The sequence below is a fragment of the Fringilla coelebs genome, assembly GCF_963513975.1.
Source record: "Fringilla coelebs genome assembly, chromosome: 3".
Classification (NCBI taxonomy): domain Eukaryota; kingdom Metazoa; phylum Chordata; class Aves; order Passeriformes; family Fringillidae; genus Fringilla; species Fringilla coelebs.
This window is the reverse complement of record NC_140030.1, coordinates 99,827,027-99,839,670: the sequence shown is the minus strand read 5'-3', so window position 1 is coordinate 99,839,670 and position 12,644 is coordinate 99,827,027. Positions and strand designations below refer to the sequence as shown.

The 12,644-nt window shown below is 42.1% G+C and overlaps 1 protein-coding gene across 7 annotated transcripts in view; it reads left to right on the top strand.

The window, feature by feature from the left end:
• EHBP1 (EH domain binding protein 1) overlaps nt 1-12,644 on the top strand; it is a 206,213-nt gene that overhangs the window by 154,071 nt on the left and 39,498 nt on the right. For 2 of the 7 annotated variants that reach the window (XM_084202227.1, XM_084202221.1), the window contains 3 exons: nt 6,664-6,780; nt 9,583-9,710; nt 12,362-12,503. In XM_084202227.1, the coding sequence (XP_084058353.1) occupies nt 6,664-6,780; nt 9,583-9,710; nt 12,362-12,503 (387 nt within the window). The remainder of the gene's footprint in view (nt 1-6,663; nt 6,781-9,582; nt 9,711-12,361; nt 12,504-12,644) is intronic. The other 5 variants (XM_084202222.1, XM_084202226.1, XM_084202225.1 and 2 more) reach the window with 5 other exon arrangements.

Below are 12,644 nucleotides of genomic sequence, written 5' to 3'. Positions count from 1 at the left end.
CATTTAACACCAAAGAGAAAGCAGTGAGTTTTACATCTCCCTTTGAGTCTGTTCTTCAGTTTTGCTCTCTTTGCCCAGTAAACCAAACTTGCCAACATAACTCCCTTTTGTGACAAGTAGAGAAATGATATCCTTGGTGGCAGTAAGACAGGCTGAGCCAAATGACACAGGACTTGGGTATTACGTAGGCCAGGGTGTTCCTCATCCCTCTTCACAGTTCATGATTCCCCATCCTACATTATTTTGTTACTTCCTTCTCCCTGTGTCATCATGCCTGTGCATGGTTCCTGCCATATCTTCTCTCAAAGTAAGGTCTTTGTCTGGTTCTATTCTGGGTGCTCAGCTGGATAACAGTGACCCTGTTTTGTTGCAGTGACTCATTTGTAGAGTTGCTAAATACCCCAGTGTGGTAGAGTTGTTAAATATCCCAGTGTGCTGCTTTCTGGGATGTGGTCGTCCTGTTCATATTTTCCTCTGTATTTTGCTATTTCTCTTCCTGCCCTTCATGCAATTTGTAAGCAGTCAGAGAAGTAGCTGTGCATATATATTCAAAGAAAACTGTATTTGTAGGGGGAGATTGCATATGCACCCAGAGAGTTTAGTGTTACTAAAAGAGCAGACAGTATTAACATCGATGGCAACTCATTTATAAAGCGATCGCCACTCTACCTATTGGGTTTTATCCAGTTTTCTACTTTTGCATTGATTTATAATTCCTATTTGGATTTTTTTTCATTCATGCAATAGTTTGGCCAGTCTTTTTGAACTTCTCTTGGACTTTAAGTTTTCATTCAAGACAAAACAAGACAGGTCTTGTTTTATCCCTCTTTGCTCTTTTCGTGTCAGTGTGCATTCTATAACATTTTCTTCTGCTTCCTCCTTCTCAAAGAGTTTTCCTTATGGCACATCTTCCACATAATTTTACCACACCACTATTTTCAGGTGCGACACCAAATCCCCCCTAAAGAAATTAATTTTTCTAAAATGTAGTTGTTCTGTGATATGGCACCAACACTTTGCAGACCAAATTAATTGGAATTACTTCTGGGTTTAGTCTTTTTGATTTTTCAATTTCTACCAAAAATTAGGATTTAATAGACAGTCTCCTTATTACTACTGGACTTTGAATGTTTCCCTTAACTGCATTCACATTTTTATTGTGTAGAGTCCTGTATTCCCTACACAATACCCAAGACAAGCTTATTATCTTGTGTTTTCTGAGCTCTCGTGTCCATTATACATCATTAATCTCTTCTTCTGCATTGATTGCAATTACTTTTTGATTTACAAAAAAGGAATGTACCAAATAATTTTACTCTAAATTCAATTATTTCAGAAAAAAAGTGACATTTCCGCTCTGGGATTCTGGAGTCTTTAAAGACTAACTTCTTCCTTACAACTGTAGGTAAAAGCATGATCTCTTCCATTGTTGCTATGTGCTCATTAAGAATTTCATGCTTTGGCACTGGTGCAATATTCTTTGTTAAGAGGCTTTATTTAACCAAGGTCTGAGAAACTCAAATGACTACGGCAAGTTCAAACTTTCCTGGATAAGCAGCATCCCTAACTATGAAATCCAGTCTTTTTCATAGGTTATTTGGCATGTGAGACAGAAAATACTTCTTCCTGCCAACTGCCAGAGGGTTTGGGATGGCAGCTTCAAATTTATTATATGTCCTATTAGCTTCGGGCCGATAAGCAGATGCCTTGAGATGGATCCAGGGACAGTATCGAGATAGAGATCCAAATATCCCCCCTTTCCTAGCAGCACCGGGACAGCAGAATTGACATATTATCTAGGAATTGTCCCTGAGCAGTGGAACACCCGTCTGCTCTTCTGGGATTTGGGTGGTGTGCTGTCTTTACTCTCTGGCACATCTCCATCCTTTATTTCAGCTGGCGTCGGTGTGAGGAAGTGGCTCGGACCCGGGGGTGGTGAGGACAGGTTATGTTCAGGATCTCACTTTTGAGGCAGTGATCTTCAGGGAGTGCATGTGGTGGCACAGCCTTACTCATCAGTCTCCAGCTCATGGAACGAGTGTTAGGTCCTTAGTATTTTTAGCAGGCAGTGCTGCTATCTGTCGACAGTTACTGCTGTAATTTCTTGTCCTGACATCAGATTTCTTGTACATGGAACCAGTATTTCAACTCTGCATTTCTTCCATTCCCTGCCTTTGCTGCCTTTATTACTGTGCACAGGCTCCTGTCACATCCTGTAGCCTTAAAGAGAACTCTGTACCTGGAAGTAAATAAACTAAATATCTCAACATCCACAAGCCTGAAGGACTTCCTAGAGACAATGAAGGCTGGAGATATCTTCCTTGAAGAGCAAGTGCTGTTTGTGCACCTTCTCCTAATAACATGATCCAGCCTCCATCAATGCTTTTGCTTCACTATGAAAATTATTCCTTTTTCATTTAATCTAGAAATTGGTGCAGTCAGCTGCAAATCCTTCGTGTGTGGACTAGCTTAAACCTAGTCAAGAGAGTATCAGTTTAACCACAAATTAGGCCTGACCTTAATCTGAGTAGTAAGACATAAGAGCTATAATATGCCTCTGGGTCCCTTTCCACCAATATTCTGGCATTTCCATGTCGTTCCAAAAGATACTTATTTCCTTCTCTCCAGTCCAGACTGCAATCCATGCTGTGCAGGAGATGGTCAGTGCTTTTAAGTTGTTGACTCAATCCTTTATCTTTTATTTTGTTAATTCCTTCATGAAATAGTAAAGCTTTACTGTTTTTCTGGGATTCAAATTTACATACTTTCTAAGGAAGCAGTACTTCAGTCCTTCAGTCGTTTTCTAAATATCTGCCCCGGTTCTAGACCAAGTGCTTTAAGTTTTTCACACTAGCAGTTTGTTCTTTTCATCAAAGATATCTGTTATCTCTTTGTCATGTTGTTCCTTTAATCATTTATAATTGCAAAATCTTGTTGTAACATGCTGCCTAAACACATTTCCCTTTTAATACACTGGAAGAACACTGAACCGGAAAAAAACCCTAGAGTAATTTAAATCAAGGAATCTAGATTTTTAAAGATACTTGAAAAATTCTGAAATTACTTCGAATTACTGCTCTTAATTGATTTTCTTTTTAAATAAAGTGTAAATGTCCTGATAATCATATTTAGTCAAAGTCTGCCAACTTTAAATTAAATACTAGGTCAGGTCATTATCTGATACTAGAAACTGGTGTCTTCCACATTGCCATCTCTTTTGTTTCCTAAAATGGTGGTGTCAAAGGCAGTGCCTCTGATCTCATCTTGCTATATTAAATTAAAGAAAATCAAATAATCTAATATAAGCATTCCCTTACTATGCAGGAGTCTTAAACCCTGTCATCTTGTTTAGATTGTTTTGACACATCTAGGATACGGTGGGATAACTAGTAGCTGTGAGCCAACCTTGCGAGCTGACACCTTTGGGTGATTCCAGAAGTCATTGCCTGCTTCTAGGCCCCAGGTGGATTTGGTTTCCCTCTGTCATGAGAGTGTTTGCCTTTCTTCCCTTCTACCTCTTCCACAGTAGCCCAGTCATGCTTTCAGTGTGCCCCTGTGAACTCCAGGATGTATCTCAGAGTACCATGGCCTGAGTGCCACTGAATTTCTCCAACACCATCATGAAGGATTTATAATGGTGTGCAAAGTCCAGCTCCTCATCAGACACAGTATAGCAGCTTTGAAGGAAATTCAAAACCATCAAAATTGCTGCTGTTGTTGCTTTACCATTCTCTGTTTTCTCTTCAGTCTGCTTTTCATCCCTTTACTTTTTGTCCTTTTTTCCACTTCATGAAGATCATGCTGTGCCATTCTACTTTGTTCACTTATCTCTGCACTTCCTGAAACAGCAGGAGTCCACATTCCAGGATCACCTGTGTGAGTTTAAGTGGAAAAAAAGGGGGTGTCTCAGAGAGTTGGGGGTGTTTCCACCCACCCACTTCCACACCTGAAGCACAATCTGTTAGGTCACAGGTCTGGTCGCAGATCTTGGACTGGCTGCAAGGAGATGTTCTTCTCCATCATTCTGGCTCAATCTGGGGCAGCTTGGAAGAAAGCTGAGTCTTCTAGAGACCAAGGAGACCACATGGAGGGGAGCCCAGGGAAGTCATGGTGCTCAGCTGAAGCACAGGGGTCCTGCTTCACAGGCTGCTGCTCCATCACACACACAACCGATGTTGGAGAAGTGGGACACTGGAGTGGGAACCTCTTTGCTCCTGTCTGTGGCGGCAGGAGCCTTACCCTATATCAGCAGAGATCTGTGAAAGATGTTGATTAGCTACAGGGCAATGGAGGGAGCAGCTGGTTAGAAAAAGGTAGTAGACATAAAAAAATCAACAGGCTCCTAAAATGGGAATTATAGGTGCTGTGGGGATAAAGGGATAGAGTAAAGATGCAGTTGTATCAGCAGTGTGGGCCTAAAGCGCAAGCTTCAGGGCTGGGAATGAGGCTGAGCGTGTTTCCAAGCCATGAGTGATCAGCACCAATCCTGGTCCAAACCTCTGAGATTCAGAATTATGGCATCACGGTACTATATTTAGGATACTTTTTGTTTATATAATGTTTGAATATACTCATGCCCTGTATTTATAATTTGGGGTGGGTTTTTTTGTCATGTCTTAGCTATTTTAAAGCTCATTTAGTTACTGTCTTATTTCTTCAGACATACTTTAGCCTACTCCCTTTTATCATTTTTACACACATGCTTGTGTACATAGGAAAAAAATTTCAGTGGAAGTTTGAACAAGTGTAGATACCATTTGATATGAGATCTAAAAGTGAGTAAATATAATGTATCTACTTACTTTGAAAGTACTAATCTAGGTTTTATGGACTTGAATTTCATTATATATTTGTATTGAAAATGTGAGTCATGATTTTTTCTGGGATCTGCTTCACAACTCAGAACTTGCTATTTGATCTTCTTCAGGTTACTTACTCTTTCTGTGCCATAATTTACCTACATCATCATCATAATTGTAATTATAATAATTGCCTACTTCATAAAACATTATGGGGCTCATTTATGAGTTATATTCATAAGCTGCTCTGAGAAACTTGGTAGAAAGATTCCATAAAAATATAATTACAATTATTATTTTATTTAAAATGTGTGTAGCTTACAAACAATGCTGATGAAAAGTAGTGCAGTAAAGCACTTTTAACTTATTCATCAATGACTTGGATGAAGGGGCAGATGCCTGCTCAGCAAGTTCCCTGGTGCCAGGAAGCTGGGAGCCGTGGCCGATACCCCAGAGGGCTCTGAGCCCTTCAGAGGGACCTGGACAGCCTGGGGAGATGGGCAGGGAAGAACCTCCTGGAATTCCACAGGGGCAAGTGCAGGGTCCTGCACCTGGGGAGGAGCAAGCCCAGGCAGCAGCTCAGGCTGGGGTGACCTGCTGGGCAGCAGCTCTGCACAGAAGGACCTGGGGGTGCTGCTGGACAGCGAGCTGTCCCTGGGCCAGCCCTGCCCTGGGGGACAGGAGGGCCAAGGGCACCCTGGGCTGCATTAGGAACTGCACTGCCAGCAGGGCAGGGAGAGATCCTGCCCCTCTGCTCAGCCCTGGGGAGGCCAGGCTGGAGTGCTGGGCCCAGTTCTGGGATCCTCAGGACAAGAGAGACGTGGAGCTCCCGGAGAGGGTCCAGCAGAGGGGGACAGAGATGATGGAGGGACTGGAGCACCTCAGTTCTGAGGAGAGGCTGGAGGAGCTGGGGCTGCTCAGCCCGGAGAAGAGACACTGAGAGGAACCTCATCAATGTCTGTCAGTGCCTGCAGGGAGGGGCCAGAGCATGGACCAGGCTCTGTCCAGAGGCAATGGGACAAGAGGCAGTGGGACAGTGGGGCAGGAACTGAGGCTCAGGAAGTTGCACCTGAACATGAGGAAGAGCTTCCCTGTGCAGTGCCCGAGCACTGGGACAGATTGCCCAGAGAGGCTGTGGAGTCTCCCTCGCTGGGGATAGCCAAGAACCATCTGGACACCCTCCTGTGCCAGGTGCTCTGGGATGGCCCTGCTTGAGCAGGGAGGTTGGAGCAGATGACCCACGGTGGTCCCTGCCAGCCTGACCCATCCTGCACTTTTGGGAAAGCTGCAGTTCATGAGTGTGCTGTCACTGCACTTGACATAATTGCTTACTGAGCATCACATGATGTTCCAGGTGGTAGCATTCCTCCTAGTACCAGGAGGAGACTTTAAAACCTAGGCAAGGTACAGTGATCACTGCTCTGGGATGTACTGTACAAGGTGAGGAGTAGCAAGTCTCACCAAGCTGGGAACCCAGTACCTGGAGCCTTTCTGAGGAGAGAGGAGGTCAAGGTCCTTCTGCTACCCAGACCCATCTGAACCTGCCAAATGCAGCTTTGGTACCCATTTTGTTTTGACTCAAGTTACCCAGAGGTTCAGCGCAGGGAACAGCCACTGCTGAGGCCAGACTCTGCCTTTGTTGGAGCAGGAGTTTCCAGCAGAGACCCCCATATGTTTAATGAATTGCCTCAGTTTAAAGATACATCCAGAAGTGGACAGACTGACTGGAGTCTTCTTCCAGATTTATTTAATTATTTGCATTTTTATCATAACACAGCTTGTTCCCCAAAGCATTAATTTTTTTTGAGTGATGTGTTGCATGTACATATGAAAATACTAACCTTAATGCTGTGTGTTCCTACAGATGAGGATGAGGATGATGATAATATTGAGATAGATACTAATGAGGAGGCTCCTGAATGCTCTGTTACTGGAGGTGGAGATGAACTTACTAACCTAGAAAATGACCTTGATTCAACGGGTAATTTAAATAATGGCTATTTTGTGTATTTTGCATGACTAACACTCCATCATCATATAAATACTGATGTGCTGCTTGTCTCTCTGTCGGCTTTATTCCTGTGTGCCTTTTCAGGTCTCTTAAACCCTAATGTTTAATATCCTGCATTCATGTTTAGTTGAAATTTAAAATCAACTAAATCATTATTTCCAACAATGTCAGATTTAAATGTCTCTTGCTCTTTTGATGGGAAGGGGGCCCTAGGCCACATTGGTAAAGCAGAGCCACCTGAAAGCACCCTGCCTGGGTTGTGCCACGTAGGCAGAGGGATGAGCAATTGTGTGGGTGACTACAGCTGCCACTCTGCACTGCCATCCTGGCCCATCTGCTCAGGGAAGAGGAGCAAATGTGTCTTTCTGTGTTCATATAGACTTGGTGTCTCTCTGGTGCCTTCTGAGGACCAGTTCTTGAGTTTACACTTTGTTGCCACAGTTGGGGGCATGGAGGTATAAATATGAGCAGAAGCAGTGCTATTTGCTTAACAGTGTTCGAATAACAGGGGTTTTATAAACACATGAAGCCACGGGAATGTTATTCCCCCTTTCAAAAAAAAGCCCAGCTGGAGTTTAGGTCCTAAATGTGGTGCTGAATATGTTGGAATCCTACAGTAAGCTCAGGCCTGGAGTAACTTGGCCAGCATAGGACTGTGTCTTGAAACAGGCAGTACAAGAGAGAATGTCTTTAGCATCCTCTGGCTTGATTCTGCCCATGCCAGCTAGACCCAAATGTGTAGTCCGTAATGTGTTAAATCGGAACCTTATTTAGTGGGTTTTTTTTTTGTAAACTAAACCAACAGTGGTGTGTATATAGCACTTTGTAGTCTTCTTTGCATGCAAAGGATTTGAGTAATGTCCTTTATTTTTTTCTATTTGAGGATTTCCAGACACATAAGAAAACATATTTAGTGTTTCCAGCACTTGAATTTAGCTTACTTAAATCAGAATCCTGTCAAATAATTTTCCAATAAAAACAGGTTAATTTTAGAAGGAAGAGAAGCTGAATAAGTGGATATTCCATTGCCCAGTGACCTACCAGCAATTTATTTCTGTGGGCCTTGTCTTCTGAGAAGTTTCAGGGATACAAGCCCACCGCCCAGTTCTCCATGTCTACCATGGAGAGACATCCTGGAAAAGACTTGTCATCCTGGGGCATGATTTTGCAGTTCAGTCTGCACAGTCACCAGAGGTACAGACAAGTAAGAAGGAAGATGGGCAGTAATACAGAAAGCAGTCTTGTGCTGTAGTAGAAATCAGACTACGTGGATTTTGGTTTAAATCTGCCAATCATACCAAGTGTAGGCTGAATCTCCTGGGAACACCTTAAAGTACAACTCTTAAGTGACATTTCAGATTTGGGATCATTATGGACCATCTTAATTAGTCCCATGCTGAATCTTAGCCCCTCTTATCTCTCTCAAGAAGGAAAAATTTGTTTTTACTCCTTCTTGGTTTTAAGTACCGCTTCTGTCTGTATTTGTCAGTGTCTCTACGTGTTGTGAACCTCTTATATCATGGTTATTACATGATGTTTATGTATAAACCCACAAGAACGTGCATGTACTTACATGTGAGCCTCAATTAAGGACACCCTGACTGGGTGTGCCAGAGGAAAGGGAAACTATCCTTTTTCATAATCCAGCCCAGCCCATTGCTGCTGGAGACAGGCAGCATTTGGCTGCCCACATGCCAAAAATGTTTTGGCTAATATGCATTGGAGCGCTCCAGACCTTGGAAGGAGCTGTGTGGCTAAACAGTCATGACTCTGCTTTCCACACCAGCTAGAATTCACCACCCTGCAGTGGAAAACTCAGGTTGTGCACGTGGGGAAACACAGAACTGCTCTTTCCTCTGCCTGTGACCCAAGGCCCAGGTGTCAGTGCGTCCCATGTGCGGGTGATGCTTTGCTGGCTCCAGTGCAGGGGTGATTCCTCCCATGGGGCTGCATGTAGAGTTTGTGTCTGGGGACTTCTGTGCCAGTGTTCCCCTGCTTCCCTGCCCAGGGGCAGCTCCACAGTCTGTGCTGTAGCTTGCTATTAGCACCTTCCTCCTCCTTACGTGTGCGTGTAGGTAAGTCCATGTGTAGGTGTGTTACAAATTCATACAGTCAACATTGGCGTACAGAATGAGTATTAGTGGGAGGTAAAGTTCTCAACTGCTATTTATTTGGGCTCTGATCCAAGTTGCTAAAATTGATTAAAAAATTTGAGGTCTTCAGCAGACTTCGAGTCTGTCCCTTTGATGCAGTTCTGAAGCATTTATGACTCCTAGTTTCAACATACTCTATGAATCATAGTAAATTATTACTAGAAAGTAGTCTTTTTTGATACTGGAATTTTATGAGAAGCTGTGCCGAGAAGGATGAACTAGTCGTTCATAAACTTGAGGGGTTATCAGTATGTAAATTATATGATAAATTTTCATCATTAAATAAATGGCTTTTTAGGCATGTTTTTATATCAAAGTATAGGTATGTACCCATTGGGAGTAACTTTAAACATTATCTACTTTCTGTGTTTTTCATGTGCTGTCTGCAAGCATGTTTACTTGTTCAGCTGAGTGTCATGTATGTTTTCCAAGAAAAAAATCTATGTATGTTACACAAACCTGCACCAATCCCAATCACAAAAACAATTCCTTCTGGTTTTTTTTAAGTTCAAAATGATAGCAAAAAGAATTAAATCTGCCTTTTAAATTGCTACATTGTTGTAGCAAGTTTGCATTGAAATGCATCTTACTCTGTTGTATGTGGTATTTGCATATTTAGCAGAACAAAACAGTAAGTTGATGGATTTGAAGCTGAAGAAGCTCCTAGAAGCTCAGCCACAGGTGGCAAATTCACTCTCCAGTGCTGCTCAGAAAACTGTAACAGATAGCTCAGAGCAAGACATTAAGGTAAGTTTTGCTTAATGCTTTTGTTTTAGTACCTGCGTGTTATGATCAAGGGTTTGTATTCTGTGAGGAGGAAAATAATTTCTTACCAAATCTTTCAGAGTCAGAAACACAGAAAATCTTCATGGCAGTGCAGTTAGGGTTGCAATGCACTGGGTTTTTTCCTGTTGATTGATCAACACATTTTCTTTTTTTTTTTTTTTTTTCCTTAATCTTGATACTTGTCATTGGGAGAACACTAACAGCTATAAGAAGCTTTCTCAATTCTGCCTGCTCAGGTTGTTACTGATATCAGAAATGCAGCACGGGCTCCATCCTGCTGCTGGTGCAATCAGCAGCTGGACTACCTGACCTGAATGGGAGTGGGGTTGGACTCTCAGAGATTTGCTTCCCTCCTAGTCCTGGTTCTCTGTTTTTCCTACATTAAAATTAAGCTGTGGTACGCTTTAAAGGCTTACATACTTTGGGTGCTCGATGAGTGCATCTGAGAAAAACAGGCGCGAGTATGTGGTGTATATGGGCACTTTGCCTATTCTTAATGTTCACCACTTCAGCATAAAGTGCCCACCAATCAATTTTCCGTTTCATTTTCTTAATTAGACCCCTTTTGTTCTTGCTATTCTATTTTTTAAAAATAGTCCCTGTATGTCATTAATATCCCTATGGCTCTGGGGCACTTCCAGTTGGGTATAACTTTTCACCCACCTGCAGTCTGTGGGGAGAGCGCTGCTGACTGAAAGGATTTCCTTGCCCAGATACAGAGATGCTTTGAAGTCCCAAAACAATGACTTTCATTGCTTTTCCCTTACACTGTCGGTTCCTATAAATTGGTGATGAAAGTGTGTGGCAGCAGCAGAGGACTTTCGGTCTCTATCTTTGAACAAAAGGAAGCCTGGATCAAGTCTGATTTTTGCGTTCAATTTAGCTTTCTGCAGTGGATTTAATGCAAAATGAAGCTGGCCCAAGAATAATACAATGGATTGAAAAGGCTAACTGAATTAGTGGGCTTAGAGGAATACATTTGTAAAGTGGCAGAAGTCCCCAGTCATAAAAAGGTTTCTTAAAATGGGATTTACTAGCTAATCACACTGATATTTTAGCATGTTGCCAGGCCTAAAAAATTAGCCATGTTTGTTTATTTTGGTAAAGACTCTAGTTAAGGCTGTCAGATGGTTATTATACTAATAACAAGAAGCCACCTTTTATTTAACCAAAATCTTATAACCACCTGACTAGTGCAGCTGAAAAGTCATCCAGAGATATAAGCATTACTTGTTTAAGCTTTAATTCTGTGAAATGACAGACAGGCTGCCTCTTACGGTAATTTGGTATCACCTAACCTGAGAAAAATTGTATTTCTCTATAAAAAGCATTTGTGAAGGAGTTGATTTTTTTTTAAGGTTCTCCCACAAAAAGGTGCAACTTAACAGTTTATCTCTTCGTGCGTCTTTTCTAAGGAAGAATTGAAAGGCGGCGTTATAAGGAATATATGGTGTCCATCTGTTCTCATGGAGCTCTTGGCATTGAGGTGGATTTGTTTTTTAATAAAATGCAGTTTACAGGTTTCTAAATGAGGCATTCTGTGTTTGTGGAAAAGGATAAACTGTTACCTTCCCTTGGGGATTGTGTATCCCCGGCCTCCTTGAGGCGAGAGAATAGGCCGTTGGAGAACTCCCTCATTACCGATTGTCTCAATGCAGAGGAAGGGCAAAGTCTTGGTAGCTTTTGATAACCAGTTTCAGCATTCAGCAGGCTTAGCTATTAGTCATGCATCTTAGCCTTTCCCTATTTACTTTCAAAACACTTAATAAAAATAATAAAAGATTAGGTATAAAATGAAATATTTGTTTGGTACACAGCACCTCGGTATCTGCAGCTTCCACACACCACAGTGGTTCAGTCTTCTGGGATATTTTGTGTTGATAGAATCATTTGAATTTGTTACCAGTATTAACATAGGAAGCCCTGGAAAAGATAATTGTAGTTTCCTTAGCTGTAAAGGGCTTACTTACAAATCTGGCTTTGGAAAGTTATAGCTGATGAAATGCAGTTCAGTGGGGTAGCATTATAATCCTACCTTTTAGACTTCATCCAGCATTAGTGGTTTATCTCAATGGGCATAAAATTAGAAACTAGTTCTTCTTGTCATACAAGTCTATGGGACTACAGAAAACAACAGATTTCTATACCGGGCAGGGAGAGAGGCTAAAGGCAACACGCTTTAAAATGATACAGATCGTGTTCAGGGGCAGAGACGCCGCGACTTGGCAGCAGCACACGCAGGGCTTGGCACAGCAAAGGTGCAAAGGAGAGAGTTTTTGTTTAAAATGGGCATCGCTGGCAAATGCTGGTCACAATGAGGAGGTCTGCTTGGTTAAGAAGTGGAGAGTTCTGCAGGAGAGTGCCCACAGAGCAAAAAGCCAGTCGTTGCCACCACATATTGAACAAAAAAAAAAAAAAAAAGAGGAAAAGTTAATCACTCTTCTACTTTTTTCCCCGCAGCTGAGACTTCCATCCAATATAAACCACGGCCCGAGTTGTGAAATCCACTTTGTAAAAGCTGTGTCCTGTCCCCTCACAAAAACGTACCTTTCAAATTAATGTCTTCCCGCTTGTAAACAAAAGAAACTGTTGTGTGTCTGGCTTTTTCCCAGCAGAATGGAACAGAGGAACATCGTGCTGAGCGATCACAAAAAGCAGCAGAACGGTTTAGAAATCCCGTTGTGTTCAGCAAGGACTCGACCGTCAGGAAAACTCAGCTCCAGTCTTTCAGTCAATACGTGGAGAGCAGACCAGGTAGGAGAAAATATAAAACCTGTTTTCCCATCTTATGATTTAATAATATTTAACAATAAATATATGAAAACCCGATAATGTAAGTCCACATTTCAATACATAAATATCAAGCTTTATAATAATTTTACATGTCTTTTCCCT